Below are 18,701 nucleotides of genomic sequence, written 5' to 3' on the forward strand. Positions count from 1 at the left end.
AACCATGCCCATATGTTCTGGGCATGCCCGGCACTGAAGGAGTTCTGGAAGGGGTGGCGGGGACGGTGTCGAGGGTGGTGGGATCCAGGGTCAAGCCAGGCTGGGAACTCGCGATATTTGGGGTTGGGGTGGAGCCGGGAGTGCAGGAGGCGAAAGAGGCCGATGTCTTGGCCTTTGCGTCCCTAGTAGCCCGGCGGAGGATCTTGCTGCAGTGGAAAGATGCAAGACCTCCGAGTGTGGAGACCTGGATTAATGACATGGCGGGATTCATTAAGTTGGAGAGGGTCAAGTTCGCCCTGAGGGGGCCGGTACAAGGGTTCTTTAGGAGGTGGCAGCCTTTCCTCGACTTTCTGGCTCAACGATAAGGTACTAGGTCAGCAGCAGCAGCAACTCGGGGGGGAAAGGGAGGGGGGGGTTTGGGGAGATAGTGTTTAAGTTAATTTGCTTATTGTTAATTTGTTCTGTTGTTTATTGGGGTTGAGGGGGGTGGGGGGGGTTGTTATATGCGTTGTTACGGGTGCCGGGGGGTGTTTATTATTATTATTGTTATTATTGTTTTGTTGATATATATTTTTCAAAAAATGTCAATAAAAATTATTTTAAAAAAAAAGAATAAAATAGGATTGTTTTCGCTGGAAAGACGGAGGCTGAAGGAAGACCTGGTAGAGATCCATAGTCAGAGTGGACAGTCAGAGGCTTTTGCAAAGGGTGGTGATGAGACCATCAATTCACTAGACACGTGCTTTGAGATATGAACAGTGGTTTTAATCTACTTACTACAGAGCCAGCCTGTTACACGTTCAACTCTCGATGAACTGGTCGCCTGGCTCTGGGCATCGATATTTATACAGCAGTCCAGGGGGAGGAGCCGTGGGCGGAGCCAAGGGTGGAGCCCTGTACAAACTCCTAAGCATTCCCAGAGCTACTCCCCCTAGTGGTCAGGCAATGCACCTGCGCTTACAATCGTACGGTCTCATATATATATATATATCACAGTGTGAATTACAGAGTTACATTCACCACAGGTGGAAATGCCAATTACAAGGGGGCACAGGTTGAAGGTGAGAGGGGGAATGTTTAAGGGAGAAGTGCTGGGTACGTTTTTCCACGCAGAGAGTGGTGGGTGTCTGGAATGCACTGCCAAAGGATGTGGTGGAAGTGTGAATTGCGCTTTCACATAGCCGTCCGTCAGTCCAGAAGTAAAACACTCGAACACGTCAGTAACGAATATTCGTTTATTCACGGCCGGGACAAATCTTTAAGTAGTCGGGGAACCACCTTCGAGAAGTGCCAAAGTCCAAAATATGGACTGTCTCTTTATACAATCACAGCTTCGAGGTGGTCCCCTTAAATTCCTAGATACACCAATGATTTGGCAAGGATCCAGAACATGTGCTTATATGAAATTATTATCCTAAGAAAGGCTGGTGACTATGATGCAACTTGCTGCTGCTAACGGTTTTTCTTATCCGATCTGTCCCTCAGGTTCAACTTCCTTATCTCCTTCTCTCTCGTGCTCCTGAGTCAGCTCTTTCACATTCCAACGTCCCAACTTCCTTATCTCCTTCCCTCTCATGCTCCTGAGTCAGCTCGAGTCTGCTCTTTCGCATTCCAATATCCCTTGTCTCAGTCGACAAGGTTTCACATACTCATCTTTGCTGTCCCTGCATTATCAGATACAGAATTCTACTCTCATCTCACTCCCTCAACGCTTTAACATTTTTTTACTTGAGGATCACAGATATATTTCAGACCCTTAATATTACATACAGACAGCAAGGTTTAAAACAAATAAATGAAATTCACTTCCACAGAAGCAGGGATATTAGCAACATTTAAGAGGCATCTGGATGGGTACATGAATAGGGAGGAAATAGAGGGTTACAGACCGAGAAACGTTTGGCATGTTTGGCATGTTTGGCACAGGCTTGCAGGGCTGAAGGGCCTGTTCCCGTGCTGAACTTTTCTTTGTTCTTTGTTCTTTTTGTGAAGTATAGCTCTTGCCCTATAGGAGCATGAGCTAGTTAAGTATCACATTAAATTATTTTCTGAATACCTCCCATTGACCTTTTAATCCATCAACAGGTTTTTCCAGTTTACTGTGGATAATCTCTGTTCTATCATATCGAAAGTCCGCCTTCTCCAAACCTAGAATCTTACTAGCTGTTTCATGTTTATCCTTTACAAATATTACTGCTCACGATTCCAGGATCATCTTTCCCACAGAACTCCTTCAATCATGTGTTCATCTCCCTGATCTGCTTATCTTTACTAATTTGCACATGGCTTAGGTCCAGAGATTTTAACTCTTGAAGTTCTGTGCTTAATTTAGCTCCTCGCTCCCAGTACTCTCTGCGGTGAATGTATTATGCCAATAATCCAGCATTGTATTTGTATTTGTGCTATGCTGTTGCCCTTGTGGGCTTCGCCTATGGGCCATTGTATGGCATTATTCATAGGGGAACATGTTGGGGCATGTCTGGGCTCTGCCCTTGGCTCCTCCCCGTGAAGGGAGGTATAAAGAGCAGTCGACCTGTGGGCGGTTCTCAGTATTCGATTAGTCTCCAAACTGAACCACTTGCCTACTTTAGCCTATGTTGTTGGTCCCAATATGGGGCCCATAATAATTGGATATGGCCCTTTTCGCTTCCCAATATCCTTTCAAGCGGTTTCAGTTATCCCACCATGCGGGACTCTTGATCCTGCTTATGCAGCTTGCTATCTGTTTCCCTAATTATTGAATTGCTTACAACAGGGTTTTCGAAACATCTTGAGCCACGGAACCCCTCATGACCTCCCAACAGCATCGGGGATCCCAAACATTCTCATAATGTTGATGCCATTTTTGCCGTGAAATAGGTGAGAACTCAGAAATTAAATGTGAACAAGTGTTTTCCAGCTACGTCGATGCATGAATCAGAAAGAGGCACACAGTCACAAATACATTCACCAGCTACATGGCCCCCTCACATGAACCATTGGCCAAACTACCTTCCCATGGCCTCTTAACATTACCCGCTGGAAGTAGTACCTACTTTAGGAGTGGGTAATCTGGTAATAATTAAAATGATCCTTTATTTAAAAAAACTTAAGTCTTAATTTTTGTCATTTTTAATGGGAGAAATGATGCTGGAAAGCTGCTTCACATATCAGACATGCACAGCTCTCTCTCCCTCACGCACATACACATGCACTCTGACCTCACTCCCACATACACACATTCACCTCCCACCCCCATACACACACTCATGTCTCATATCCACATACACATATCTCTCTCACTCATCCCTCTCCCTCACAAACACTCATCCCTCTCTCACACACTCGCTCCTCCCTCTCGTACACACATTCTCACTCCTCTCTCACACACACACTCCTCTCACACACATTCGCTCCCATCTCATACACACACTTACCCTCTCACACACACACACCTCTCTGAGGCTTGAACTTGCCCCTCCCCCCTCCACTCTCACACAGGAGGCCAGAACCACCCCCCACCCCATCTCTTCAAGGCCTATCACCATTCTCAAGATCAACCCTGGCTGTTGGCTGTGGGTTTTTCTGCCCAGCAACAGTGAGATGGAATAAATCAAAAGCCTTTCGAATCACTGGATTCTGATAGGTTGAGTAGCCAGTTTGTCAGCATCCAGTGCTCCAAGAGACCTTGCTGTGATCTACTCTGCACACTTCTGATTCTATGACAAGAGAGTCAAGGGTCATGGGAGGGCAGACAGGAAACTCTTGCACTGGAAGACCAACGTAGCAACCTCCAGCACTGCAGACTCCCTGAGACCCTTAGTGGACCCCCAGGGGGAACCCTAACCCTAATTTGGGAATCCCTGCCCTACAGCAACACCATTATGCTCACCGTCCTACTCCTCTCCTCTTGGATATGCTCCTGCTGGAAGTGCCACTTTATGGCTGTCCTATTCATATTCCCCATCATTATCCTCACAGGTAGTAAGTCTATTAAAGCTGTTGAACAGAGATTTTCCAGATCCTCATGGGTACCCCCTTACTCTGCACACTATTGGACAGATTCACTCCATTCTGAACTCATACCTGTCCAGAGGTGTTCCAGTGTGTCAGATAGTCCAACTCACACTCCAGTGGAATAATTCTCAGCGGGAGAGATGAAGAGATCCAAGACGGAGACATCAATGGGAAATGTGTAGGCTCGGGACAGTCTCACTGAGCACAAAATCCCACAAATCGCAGTCCAGACACACAACCTGCTCCGTCATATCTAAATCTAGATTATTTATATTATTTACATTGAGTTTGTGGTTTGTTATAATTCTTCTTTCATTTTCCACTCACTAATTAAAACACAACAGAAATGTTAAATGCTTACTGCCTCAAGCATAAAGAAACAACTATAAGGACGGATTTAGAAGGAGTTAGAAATAGGATTTGGGAACAGGAGTAGGCATTCAGCCCTTAAAGCCTGTCTGCCCTCTAATGACCCTTGACTCTCTTGTCATAGAATCAGAAGTCTACAGCGCAGAAAAGGCTCTACCGCCCAACTTGTCTGCACCGGTAAAAATCAACCACCTAACTACTCTAATCCCATTTTCTAGCACTTTGGTTATAGCCTTGCAAGCCTTGGCATCATAAGTGGACATTTAAATACTTTGTAAATATAATGAGGGTCTCTGTCACCACCACCCTTTCAGGCAGTGAGTTCCAAAGTCCCACCATCCTCTGGGTGAAAATGTTTCTCCTCACATACCAGCAAAACCTCTTGCCCCTTATCTTAAATTTCCAATACTTCATAGGCAGCACGGTAGCATGGTAGCACGGAAGCTTCCTAGGCAGCTTCCTGGGCAGCACGGTAGCATGGTGGTTAGCATCAATGCTTCACAGCTCCAGTGTCCCAGGTTCAATTCCCGGCTGGGTCACTGTCTGTGCGGAGTCTGCACGTCCTCCCCGTGTGTGCGTGGGTTTCCTCCGGGTGCTCCGGTTTCCTCCCACAGTCCAAAGATGTGCGGGTTAGGTGGATTGGCCAGGCTAAATTGCCCTTAGTGTCCTAAAAAATAAGGTTAATGGGGGTTGTTGGGTTACTGGTATAGGGTGGATACGTGGGCTAGAGTAGGGTGATCATTGCTCGGCACAACATCGAGGGCCGAAGGGCCTGTTCTGTGCTGTACTGTTCTAATTCTAATTCTAAATTCCCTCTGCCTGAAACTTCTTGGTCTTCCAGTACAAGAGTTGTCAACTCAACATTCCAGGACAATGTACTGAGGGTCGTACTACAGCTGGGCGCAGCTACCACAGAGGACCAATGGGGAACGGACACTATCTAAGGTTCACCTGCCATAGTACACTGAGGGTCTGGAAACTGTCTAAAACCTCTTGGGTGGTCTCCTTGTTATGGATGGCTGCCACATACTGTCTGGGAAGAAGTTGAACTCGATCGGGTCAAGAGACTCCAAGGAGGACCACAGAAACTCTTTAGGGTCGTCTTCTCAACATGCCTGAAGAGGTCAAACATCCCCACTGGCTTGTGGGAGACCCTGGCTTGTGAACGACCAAAATGGAGAAGTTTTGTTTGGGAAGGTACCGAACATCAAGAGACATCATCAGAATCCTGCAGAGGTGAAATCGAGGCACCAGACGCACAACCTCCAAAATACTCCATCTTCGAAACCCTTCAATCACATTCTACCCCACATATGGTAGGGTCTGCACATCATGCATTGGATTAACCAAATATTTCAGACCCATCAAATTGGAGTAGAAACCAGTCATCCTCAATCCCAAGGGCTGCCTAAGGAGGAGATGGGAAAGACGTTGAGCTGTATTGCGCTTTCAGTAATGTCCAATTTGAACTGTTGGAGAATGTTATTTTACAAATCTTTACAAATAAAGCACATTTTTGGAAATAAAAGATTTGAAGTATTTGTCTGCAGTTCCATACGTTGGTCAGTAAAATATCAAGCAGAGTGAAAAGGTGACTCCTTGCAAAACCTGATGATCCAGGGTGTTACTCAACTCTCCCATCACGGTACCATGTAGACACATATGGATCAGGTCTCTCACATGGAAGCGTGTGGACTTTTACCTCATGAGAGTTACTGTGATTGACAACTCCAGATCTAAGAGAGAGAGTCAGGGGGCAGGCAGTGCACAGAGTGGAGGAATAGAAAAACCTTAAAGGGGGACAGGGAGCATTAAGGAGGGAAATGGATAAACGAGCAAATGTGTTTCACACACGAGGGAATTGAACATAGAGTAAAAGATAATGGGCGGGATTCTCCGTCCAGTGATACCTGAATTGGGAAACGTGATCGGGTGGAGAGTCGCCCGTCAACTGAAAATTGAGGCCGACGCCTGCCGCTCGACGGAATGCCCTGCTCCGGTGCCTCGACAGTGCCGTGGATGCGTTCCACGCTGCATGCGGCGTAGGCATGGAAATTGTACAGTAAACGTCATTAGCTTTCATTAACAGGCCCAGCCCGGCAATTTCCAGGCCCCTCGCCATGCTCCGCCTCCGCCGAGAGAAATTACCGACGGCGAGGTTCTTTGTAGTATTTAAAATCGGGAAACAGGCTCCGTGAATTTCCACGGTGGAATTTTATGTAGATTTTTAATTTATGAATTTACATGTTTTAAATCTGTCCGATTATTATCAACATTAGCATGTGAATGACTTTGCTTGACATTCCTCTGATTTGAGGGGAGACATCAAACCATTTGGTAGAAACTGATTAACAGCAGTGTTAAATCAGAGGAAGATCAAAAGATCACTTTTTTAAAAATAAATTTAGAGTACCCAATTATTTGTTTTCCAATTAAGGGGCAATTTAGCGTGGCCAATTCACCCAACCTGCACATTCCTGGGCCGTGGGGGCGACACCCACACAGACACAGGGAGAATATACAAACTCCACACGGACAGCGACCCGGGGCCGGGATTTATCCCGGGTCGCCAGCGCTGCAGGCAGCAGTGCTAACCACTGCGCCACCATGCCGCCCCCATCAAAAGATCACTTGAAGCAATCTTTTGCGCATTTTGCTTTTAGTAACTGCTGCACTGTACGTTTTGATCTTATAGCTTCTCGGGCATTTTGCTAAATTGATTAATTTACTTTGGAACAGGGGACTTGAAGAGAGATTGAAGTGAGGTGTATAAAATTATGAGGGCCCTAGGGTAGACTTATTTCCCATAGCTGAGACGGCAATAACCAGGGGTTGAACTAATTGATACGAAGATTGGAGGGGAGGAACACTTTCACCAGACTGGGTGGGGTTCTGCAGTTCACTGCCTGTAAGGGAGGTAGAGACAGAAACCCTCTTTGCATTTAAATTGTACTTGGATATGCACTTGAGTTGCTGTAATCTTCAGGACTGGGAACCAAGAGCTGGATAGCGGGCTTCGGTGAGTTTGCTCTTTTCTGGCCAGCACCGATATTGTGGGCCAAATGGCCTCAATCTGTGCTGTGCATTTCTATGATTTTTTTTGAATGAATCTTCCTGAAGGGAAAGAAAACAGTAAAATAAGAATACTCAGACTGTTTCTCCCTTTTGGTTGTAATCAGTGGGCAGAACGATCAGACTGAGATCTAACCAGTACTTCGCGCTCTTTAGGAAGATGGCCCTCCTGTCCACAGAGGGCGAAGGAGTGCATCTACACGAGCACTTTAACAGAAGGATTGCCTCCTCCAGCTCACTCCACAATCATTGTCTGTGGTTATTTGTAACCGCTTCCTGATTTTGCTGGACGGACCGTCTGAATGTTTTATCAGGCGCTGTGTCAGTGTTTGTGAAGACTCACTAACCCTGACTGCAGACCTTTCTTGGGGATTGGCTACGTGTTACAGGCACGCCGATGTAGCCAGCCCCTTTCTTATAATTTTAGTGTCAGGTTTTCTCCTGCATTCTTCCACACAGATCTTGAATACAGGGATCAGTGCGATGAAGGTCATTTTAATATTCTTCATTTGTTTGGGATGTGGCTGCACATCTCAAGCAGATAAAGGGAAAACATTCCGCACCTGGAGATCAAACAACAACAACCCACGACTGGTAGGTCCTTTTATATGTTTCAGCGGTCAGACATGGACAGCTGCTTCGGGACAACAACAACAACCTGCATCTATATAGCAACTTTGCGCATGAGATATTAGGGCAGATTACCAAAATCTTAGTCAAAGATTTAAGTGTTAAGGGAAGTCTGAAAGGAGAAAATGGGTGAATTAGATTTAGTGAGAAAAGCTGACGGCACAGCCGCTCACGGTGGAGCGCTTTAAAACCCGGAATCCACAAGAGAGCAGAATTAAGAGTTGCACGGGTATCTCGGAGAGTTGTGGGCCTGGAGGAGGTTACAGGGATATGGAAGGTGAGACCAAGGAGGCATTTGAAAATCTGAATAAGAATTTTAAAATGGAAGCGTTGCCGGGCCAGGGGCCAGCATAGGTCAAGGAGCACAGAGGAGGTAAGTGAACACCATTTCATAATGTCCCCTAGTTAATACCAATTCCTGTGGCAGTCATATAATTTTGAGGAAGCACATCACTGTTGCAGGGTTAGCACTGAGGAAGTACCACAAGGGCCAGACTGTCAAAAGAGCCAGTACTGAGGAGTGCTTCACTGCCAGGTGCAGTACTGAGGAATACTGCATTGCCATGAGGCAGTACCAGGGATACTTGCACTGTCAGGGACAATAATGGTGGAGCACTATGCTGCCATACTGTCAAATGGCAGACTGGGGGATTCCTGCACTGTCAGGAACAGTAATGGTGGAGCACTATGCTGCCATACTGTCAAATGGCAGTACTGAGGGAACCCTCCCTGTCAGGAACAGTAATGGTGGAGCACTATGCTGCCATACTGTCAAATGGCAGACTGGGGAACCCTCACTGTCAGGAACAGTAATGGTGGAGCACTATGCTGCCACACTGTCAAACTGGCAGGACTGGGGGATTACTGCACTGTCAGGAACAGTAATGGTGGAGCACTATGCTGCCACACTGTCAAATGGCAGTCCTGGGGGAGCAATGCACTATCATGGCCAGAACTGGGGATGCACTGTGCGTGAGGAATGGCCACACTGTCAGGAGCAGTATTCGAGGGACCCCCTGCGCAGTCAAGGGAAGTACCGCGGGGAGCCCTCGACTGTCAGGAACAGAACTGGGAAAGCGTTGTACCCAAGAGATGACCACACCCTCAGGGGTCAGAACTGGGGGGGGGGGGGTGGGGGGGGGTGCTGTCAGGAGTATTTGGGGATAACCCTGTGCTGTCAGAGAGGAGTATTGGGGGGGGGGGGAATCCTCAACGCTGTCAGAGGGGAGTATTGGGGGGAGCTCTGCGCTGTCAGAGGGGAGTATTGGGCTGAGCCCCGTGCTGTCAGAGGAGTATTGGGGGGGGGTTCCTGCACTGTCAGAGGGGAGTATTGGGGGGGGGGGGGGATCCTTGCACTGTCAGAGGGGAGTATTGGGGAGGAGCCATGCGCTGTCAGAGGGGAGTATTGAGGGGAGCCCTGCGCTGTCAGAGGGGAGTATTGGGGGGAGGAGCTCTGTGCTGTCAGAGGGGAGTATTGGGGGGGATCCTCGCACTGTCAGAGGGGAGTATTGGGGAGGAGCCCTGCGCTGTCAGAGGGGAGTATTGGGGAGGAGCCCTGTGCTGTCAGAGGGGAGTATTGGGGGGATCCTCGCGCTGTCAGAGGGGAGTATTGGGGGGAGCCCTGCGCTGTCAGAGGGGAGTATTGGGGAGGAGCCCTGCGCTGTCAGAGGGGAGTATTGGGGGGAGCCCTGCGCTGTCAGAGGGGAGTATTGGGGAGGAGCCCTGCGCTGTCAGAGGGGAGTATTGGGGAGGAGCCCTGTGCTGTCAGAGGGGAGTATTGGGGGGAGCCCTGCGCTGTCAGAGGGGAGTATTGGGGAGGAGCCCTGCGCTGTCAGAGGGGAGTATTGGGGAGGAGCCCTGTGCTGTCAGAGAGGAGTATTGGGGAGGAGCCCTGCGCTGTCAGAGGGGAGTATTGGGGAGGAGCCCTGCGCTGTCAGAGGGGAGTATTGGGGGGAGCCCTGCGCTGTCAGAGGGGAGTATTGGGGAGGAGCCCTGCGCTGTCAGAGGGGAGTATTGGGGAGGAGCCCTGTGCTGTCAGAGAGGAGTATTGGGGAGGAGCCCTGTGCTGTCAGAGAGGAGTATTGGGGAGGAGCCCTGTGCTGTCAGAGGGGAGTATTGGGGAGGAGCCCTGCGCTGTCAGAGGGGAGTATTGGGGAGGAGCCCTGCGCTGTCAGAGGGGAGTATTGGGCTGAGCCCTGCGCTGTCAGAGGGGAGTATTGGGGAGGAGCCCTGCGCTGTCAGAGGGGAGTATTGGGCTGAGCCCTGCGCTGTCAGAGGGGAGTATTGGGGAGGAGCCCTGCGCTGTCGGAGGGGAGTATTGGGATGAGCCCTGCACTGTCAGAGGGGAGTATTGGGGAGGAGCCCTGTGCTGTCAGAGGGGAGTATTGGGCTGAGCCCTGCACTGTCAGAGGGGAGTATTGGGGAGGAGCCCTGCGCTGTCGGAGGGGAGTATTGGGATGAGCCCTGCACTGTCAGAGGGGAGTATTGGGGCTGAGCCCTGCGCTGTCAGAGGGGAGTGTTGGGGCTGAGCCCTGCGCTGTCAGAGGGGAGTGTTGGGGGGAGCTCTGTGCTGTCAGAGAGGAGTATTGGGGGGAGCTCTGCACTGTCAGAGATGAATACTGGGAAGAAAGCAAATGACTGCGGATGTTCGAATCTGAAACAAAAGAGAAAATGCCGGAAAATCTCAGCAGGTCAGGCAGCATCTGTATGGAGAGAAAAGAGCTAACGTTTCGAGTCCAATGGCTTTGACAAAGAGTCATTGGACTTGAAATGTTAGCTCTTTACTCTCACTACAGACGCTGCCAGGCCTGCTGAGATTGTCCAGCATTTTCTCTTCCGAGTATTGGGATGTTCACTGTGCTTTCAGAGGCAATAAAGCTCTCATAGGTTTGTGTTCTGGTGTTGAGATTGCTTACGTGGAAATAGTGGTTCAGATGGGAGAATAACTAAACCTGCCCTTTGTCACCATGTGCAATAACAGGTTCAAAGGTGGCAAATATATTTTTCACCGTAAACATTGTCTCCTGTTTTTCAGATTCTAAGTCATACTTCCTTCTCATGGTCTAATTGTGGGAATGGAAAGGATCCGGCAATCCTCAAGACTCTTTCAATCCAACCCGATCCAATAAGCATTCCTGGGGATCTTAAAGCCAGTGCTGTCGGTTCCACTGCCATTAACCTTGTCGCACCTTTAAAGGTAAGAATCCATCCTGCACCCTGCTGCTTCAAGCTGAAACCCTCATCCATGGCTTTGGAATGGTTGAGGCTAGGGTAACAACGTTCTCCTCCCCAGCCTCCCACCTTACATCTTCCATAAACCTGATCTCATCCAAACCTCCACTGCTCATAACCTAACTTACATCAAGTCCTATTCCCCCAACTATAGAATCTCTACAGTGCAGAAGGAAAGCCATTCGGCCCATTGAGTCTGCACTGACCCTCCGAAAGATCACTCTCCGTAGGCCCAGCCTATCCCCATAACCCCACCCATTGATCACGGCCAAGCCACCTAACCAGCACATCTTTGGACCATCATCCCAGTGCTTGCTGGAATACATTTGCGCCCAACACGGCAGCTCCACAATTTTAAAATCTTCATCATTATTTTCAAATCCTTCCATGGCATTGACAGCACCACTCGCGTCCACACCAAAGTCTGTAAATACCTCCAGCCCTACAACTCTCTGAAGTATTTGTACTGCTCCGATTCTGGCATCTTCTTCGTCCCCGATTTTCATCACTCTGCTGTTGGCAGCCGTGCCTAGATCCTTAACTCTAGAATTCCCTCCTTTAAGATGCTTCGTAAAAACCTGCGTCTTTCACCAAGTTTTTGATCATCTGCCCTAACATCGCCTTCAGTGGTACATTTTGTTTGATAATACTTTGAAGCACATTGAGGCATTATACTGTGTTAAAGACACTACCTAAATGCAAGTTGTTGTTGGACAGGTTAATTTAACACTGAATAAGGAAGTTGCTGGAGTATGGGTGAGAATCCCATGCGTTGAAGAAATTGGAAGTTGCGTTTACGACGATGTCTGTCAGCTGCTAGATCAGGTGATCCCACCGGGAGAAAACTGCCCAGAGCCACTATATACATACGGACTCCCGTGTCACTGTCCTTTCAAAGCGGTAAGACCATCTTCAGTCTATCTTGCACAAAGTAACAGCCGAGATTCTAATACAAATCGCAAGATTCACACTTGGGAAATTGGCCTTAAGTATCATCAGGGAATTACAGGATAAATTGATGGGATTGTGACTGCCTGGACAAAGTTCAGGAAAGATTGTGACTACGGGCGCGATCTAACAGAAACGTTTCTAAGGGTGTGATCCACTGTCCACATCATGCCCCAATCGAAGCATAGTGTGGCTGGTAGATACCGGGTGAAGCCTCCTATGGGCTTCCCGACAACCATGCTGCCTAATGGGATTGACCAAAGTCCCGTGAGACGTTGGGATCAGGAGCCCGCCACAATCGTGCTTGCATAAGTAGGCCTTAAACCTACTTGAGGCCAATTTCTCCGGCCTTCCAGGATCAATCAGCCTCCCCAGTGAGGCCACAGCCAGGCACCATTCAGTACTGGTCCACACAAACGTGCACCTGGGGGTTCTCCCAGGCTATCAGAGGCCCTTGGGTGGCCAGGGATAGTGCAGGGTGGCCCCCTTGCCTTCCCCTGGAATGCAGGCACCTTGGCACTGCCAAGCCAGCAGGAGCACTGTCAGAGTGGCAATGCAAGGGTAACCAAGTGCCACTGCCAAGGGTCAGAGCCTGAGAGGGCCATGCCTATGAAAGGAGGGGGGATTGGGGGATCAGAGCAGGTAAGAAGGGGCTTCCAGGTGGTTGGGGAGGGGTGACAGGTGGGGGTTCTGGAAGGGAATGTGGGGGAGCCTGAAGAGGAGGGTCCCACCTTGAGAGTGCTCCTGATGGTTTTACGGTGCTATCCAGACACTGTACATAGATGTACATAGTTCATACAGTGCATTCGGCTCATTGAGGCTGCACCGACCCACTTAAGCCCTCACTGCCACCCAATCCCCGTAACCCAATAACCCCATCTAACCTTTTTGGACACTAAGGGTAATTTATCATGGCCAATCCACCTAACCTGCATGTCTTTGGACTGTGGGACAAAACCGGAGCACCCGGAGGAAACCCACCCTGTGGCAGCCACGTTCCGGGGAGGGTCAGGAGGCCACTCAATCCTACTTTTGACCACGCAGGGGGCTCCAATGGCCCGGGAGACCCCCAGGTGCCATGTTGCCTGGTCCACGTTTGTGTGGAGCAGCATTAATCAGCGTCCATGTGACTGCTCGCCGTGGATCCGGTTTAAGCACAGGAGGCCGTTAGATAGAGGGGTCTTCCCGTTAATGGGATGGTGATTGGCCTCAATTGTTGATGATTGGTTTCTCACCAAGCCGAGGATCTCGCCAACGGGAGTAGACGGGTTAATTTTCCCCGAGAAAGTCGACGAACGGCTGCCACCTCCGGGGAAAACCTTAACGTTGACCCTCTTAGGGCAAACTTTATTTTCTCAAGACTGAGAAACCCAGCTATGTCACTAACCCAGGTCTCTACACTCGGGGGCTTCCAGTCCCTCCACATTAACAAGATCCGTCTCCGGGCGACCAGGGAGGCAAAGGCCAAGACGTCGGCCTCTTTCGCCCCCTGAACTCCCGGCTGTTCCGACACTCCAAAGATCGCTACCTCCGGACTCGGCCCCACCCGTGTTTTTAGCACTGTGGACATTGCCTTAGCAAAATCCTGCCAAAACCCTCTAAGCTTCGGGCATGCCCAAAACATGTGGATACGATTTGCTGGGCTTCCTGTGCACCTAGCACACCTATCCTCTACCCCGAAAAACTTGCTCATCCTAGCCACTGTCATGTGTGCCTGGTGGACTACCTGAAATTGTATCAGGCTAAGCCTGGCCCACGATGAGGAGGTATTAACCCTGCTTAGGGCATCCGCTCATAGACCCGCCTCTATCTCTCCTCCTAGCTCATCCTCCCACTTGTCCTTAAGCTCCTCTACCAGAGTTTACTCCGCCTCCGAAAGCTCCTGGTAAATATCCGATACCTTCCCCTCTCCCACCCAGGTACTGGAAACTACTCTATACTGTATCCCTCATGGAGGCAGCAGCGGAAAGGCCGGCGAGAATGGCAAAGGTGCCGTTACCAATGCTCCCAGACTGTGGTGTCTTTGCATGACGCCGCCTCCATCCACTCCCAAGCCGACCCCTCCTCCACTAACCACTTCCTGATCATGGCAATATTAGCTGCCCAGTAGTAATTGCAAAAGTTCAGCAGTGCCAACCCACTCTTCCCCCCGACTGCGCTCCAGAAACCCCCGAACCAGCCCTTTCAAGTTCCTAGAGGCTCTTAACGCCATGGCCAATGACTCTATGGCCACAGCAAACAATAACGGGGAGAGGCGACACCCTTGCCTCGTCCCCCGGTGTAGCTCCACTTCACCTGATCAAAAGCCTTCTCCGCATCCATCACTACCACCACCTCCGCCTCCTCTCCTTCTGAAGGCATCAGAATAGCATTTAGAAGCCTTCGAACATTGGCCTTAGGTTGCCTGCCCTTAACAAATCCCGTCTGGTATTTCCCTATCAGCCCCGGGACACAATTCTCTATCCTTGTGGCCAGTATCTTAGCCAGCAGATTTGCGTCCACATTCAGTAGAGAAATCGGCCTGTGTGACCCTCATTGCTCCGCATCCTTCTCCCGTTTCAGGATCAATGAAATCAAGGCCTGCGACATTGTTGGAGGGAGGACTCCCTTCTCTTTTGCTTCGTTAAATGTCCTTACCAGCAGTGGGCTCAATATCTCTGAAAACGTCTTATAGAATTCCACCGGGTAGCCATCAGGCCCCGGGGCCTTGCCCGACTGCATGCCCTCCAGCCCCTTGACTATTTCCTCAATCTCAATTGGGGCTCCCAGCCCCTCCACTAGATCCTCCTCCACCCTCGGGAACCTCAACTGATCCAAAAATTGCCTCATCCCCTCCACCCCAGCCAGGGGTTCCGACTCATATCATTTACTATAAAAGTCCTTAACACCTCGTTCACCCCCGCTGGGTCCAGGACAGTATTCCCGTCTCTACTCTTTACTTTACCTATCTCCCTGGCTGCCTCTATTTTCCTGAGCTGGTGTGCCAACATTCTGCTTGACTTTCCCCCATACTCCTAGATCGCCCCCCCTTGCCTTCCTCAACTGTTCCACTGCTTTCCCTGTGGTCAACAGCCCAAATTCCACCTGTAACCTCCGCCGCTCCCTCAGTATCCGGGGCCTCCGAGTACCTCCTGTCCACCTGATGGATCTCCTCACTAATCTATCTCTCTCAGCCCGTTCCATCTTTTCTCTGTGGGTCCGTATTGAGATTAATTCCCTTCTGACTACTGCCTTCAAAGCTTCCCAGACCTCCCCCGTCTCATTTGTTTCCAGGTAGTTCTGGATGGACTTGTTAACCCGGCCACAGATCGCCTCGTCCGCTAGCAACCCCACATCCTGCCTCCACAGCGGGCGTTGCCCTCTCTCCACACTGACCCGTAGATCCACCCAGCGCAGGGCATGATTCGAAACTGCAATTGCCGAGTTGTCCGTATCCATCACCTTCGGTGCCCTGCTCAGAACAAAAAAGTCAATGCGAGAATACACCTTGTGGACATGTGAAAAAACAAAAAACTTCTTTGTTCTCGGCCGTGCAAACCTCCATAGGTCTACTCCCCTCATCTGTTCCATAAAACCCTTCAATTCTTTTGCCGCAGCCGGCCTCCTCCAAAATAATCCTCGAAAAACTTCACCAGCTGCTCCGTCGACCACTGTGCCGTCTCCCCGCGGCCCTTGCCCTTCACCATGCTGTCCCGTGTTACAAGCTCTGCTTGCGTCTCCCTTATAGGACTGTTGTCTCACACGGTACTTCTGGTCCAATTCTCCATACACCGGAGGGGGATTTCTTCTTACTGTCTCACTCTTCCCTGCTTTATCCCACAAAATCCGAACAAAACCGGGGGAGAAAGGTCCAAAAGTCCGTTACAGGCGGGAGCTATCAAATGTGCGACCCGCCCCTCCATGGCCGCCGCAACGCGGCTTTTAGATCACGCCCTAAATGTTGTGGTGGGATGATGAGGTGTAACATAGGATAGTCTACCTTCAAAAGGACTAGAAAATCAAGAGTGTAAAGAAAAGAGTGAGAGGTCCTTTGTGAGACATTATTGTTCAGCACTGTGGGCAGCACAATAGCACAAGTGGATAGCACTGTGGTTTCACAGTGCCAGGGTCCCAGGTTCGATTCCCCGCTGGATCTCTGTCTGTGTGGAGTCTGCTGTCTGTGTGGAGTCCCCGTGTCTGCGTGGTTTCCTTCGGGTGCTCCGGTTTCCTGCCAAAGACGTGAAGGTTAAGTGGATTGGCAATGATAAATTGCCCTTAGTAACCAAAAAGGTTAGGAGGGGTTATTGGGTTATGGGGATAGGGTGGAAGTGAGGGCTTAAGTGGGTCGGTGCAGACTTGATGGGCCGAATGGCCTCCTTCTGCACTGTATGGTCTATGTTCTATGTTCATTCTAACAAAGCCATTGTCCTGTTAACCGTTTAAAACATTTGAAATAACATAAAATCTCTAACAAAACCATCATCCTGTTAACTGATTAAAACATTTAAAATAACATGAAATTTTATCTGAACACAAATATGCAGACCTTCATTGGAAATGTATCTTTAAAATCTGTTGAAAAAGTCATGCCTGAATTTAGAGCAATCTCATTTTACGAATGTTTGGTCTAAAGTTTTCTAGAATGGTGTAAAATGTAAATTTAAACGCCAATCTGTAAGTAGCTAAGACATCTGTAAGTAGCTAAGACATCTGTAAGTAGCTAAGACCAGACAGGTCAATAGTTAGTGTTGAGTTAGCTTGTTATAGCCAGGGCAGAGGTAGGGATGTCACAAGTCACCACCGTTCCACAGATGAGGGAACAAAAAAATCAGCAAGGGTTCTCCAATCCGGTTTGTTATTTTCGAACCTCCCTTAAGAATTGAGAAAATATCCAAGGAGGGCGGAATAGGGGCTCGGCTGCGATGCTCCCCATGGTTGTACAGCTAACTGATATTTGCTGTCTGGGTATTCATGTGAAAAATGGGCCCTTGGGCGAGGTTGCACGGGTGGTCAGACGCACTCAGCAAGGAACTGATTCGTTCAGGTAGAGAGGGAGGAAGTTGTCAAAAAGAGGAGGAAAAAAATGGCAAGATGGGAGCCAGTAGGAGAAGAAAAATTGTCAGTTAATCACTGCAGATAGAAACCTTGGCTTCAAACACATTGATAAACATTTCCTGTTTAAATGCTTGCCTTGTAACACTGCTCTCTTTTGGTATTTAGGGTGAGTACTCGCTGCCAAACACTTACTTCTACCTCCCTTTTATCGAGCTCCCATATTGGATGACCACTGGGAACTATAAAGCTATGGGAGTGCTGACCAGAAATGAGCAGGAACTGGCTTGTCTCAAAATCTCCTTCTCCCTTAAGTCAAAATGATCAAGTCAGTCAGTTCCATTAATCTGCCATCTCCGAAGCAGGAGAGGCACAGAACAAGAAATCATCAACGTTGCTTTTGAATCTCTCTGCTGACCTCAATGCCACATTGCCAGTGTTTGTCCTCTCATACCAACAGCTGATTTGCAGCAGCAAAAGCATTGCTTTGTTCTGAACTGAATCAGGCATTGTCTCTGTTAATCTGAAACTTCTGTCCTTATTAACCAGAACTAAACAGCTTTTACTGAACTTGGATCCTGATTTACACACTGTCGGCTGTGGAAGTCATGGCTATATTGGTCACAGAGTTCATCTTAACCAGCCAATGAACAGAAACCCCAGTAGCATAAGAGGTGACCATTCAGCCCAGCATTCCTGTGCTGGTGCCTTGAAAGAGCTATCCAAAGCGTCCCATCCCTTTTCCCTGTGTGTTTTCCACTTCAAGTATTTATCCGTTTCTGTTTGAAAGTTACTATTGAATCTGCTTCCTTTACCTTTACAGGCAGCACGTTCTGGATCATTCGCAAGTCTAAAATGAAATTCTTATTGCCCCTCTAATTCTTTTGTCATTATCTTAAATTTGGTGATTGTAATAATCCACAGGAGGCAGGAGTCCCGTCACCACACCAATATTTATTTCCACTCACTAGATACAAGAGCAGCTCCAAACAGTGCTGCTAGCATTCCAGTCAACTTAAGACTGGGGCACAAAGCCTACACGGGTGCTTATATGGGCCCCTCAATGAGCCATCATTGAGGGAGCTCATACTCCAATTGGCCAGCCAATAATGCTAATTGGAGGTCATTACAGTGATCAACCCTCCTTCCAATGGAAACAATTTTTTCCCCATCATGGAACAGTTTCAGTACAGAAGGAAGTCACTTCTCTTTCGAAAGCCACAATTGAAACTGCCTCCACCACACTCTCAGGCAGCACGTTCCAGATCCTAACCACTCTGTATTTTTTAAAAAAAAAGATCTTTCTACGTGATTCCTTGGGTTCTTTTGCCAATCACTTTATTTACTCACTCCAAACTCTATTGAGCATTACATAGTTACTTCAAATTATCCATTACTGCAACAGGAACGGCAGTGGTTAGCAC

At 48.8% G+C, this 18,701-nt stretch overlaps 1 protein-coding gene across 1 annotated transcript; it reads left to right on the forward strand.

The window, feature by feature from the left end:
- The first annotated feature begins 7,657 nt into the window (after positions 1–7,657).
- Positions 7,658–18,565, forward strand: LOC119955625 (ganglioside GM2 activator-like). The gene is made up of 4 exons (XM_038782024.1): positions 7,658–8,031; positions 11,102–11,263; positions 12,016–12,198; positions 17,446–18,565. The coding sequence occupies exons 1-4, from the start codon at positions 7,921–7,923 to the stop codon at positions 17,599–17,601; spliced, it is 612 nt and encodes a 203-aa protein (XP_038637952.1). The 5' UTR covers positions 7,658–7,920; the 3' UTR covers positions 17,602–18,565.
- The last annotated feature ends 136 nt before the right edge of the window (positions 18,566–18,701 follow it).

Source organism: Scyliorhinus canicula, chromosome 21 (genome assembly GCF_902713615.1).
Source record: "Scyliorhinus canicula chromosome 21, sScyCan1.1, whole genome shotgun sequence".
Lineage (NCBI taxonomy): Eukaryota > Metazoa > Chordata > Chondrichthyes > Carcharhiniformes > Scyliorhinidae > Scyliorhinus > Scyliorhinus canicula.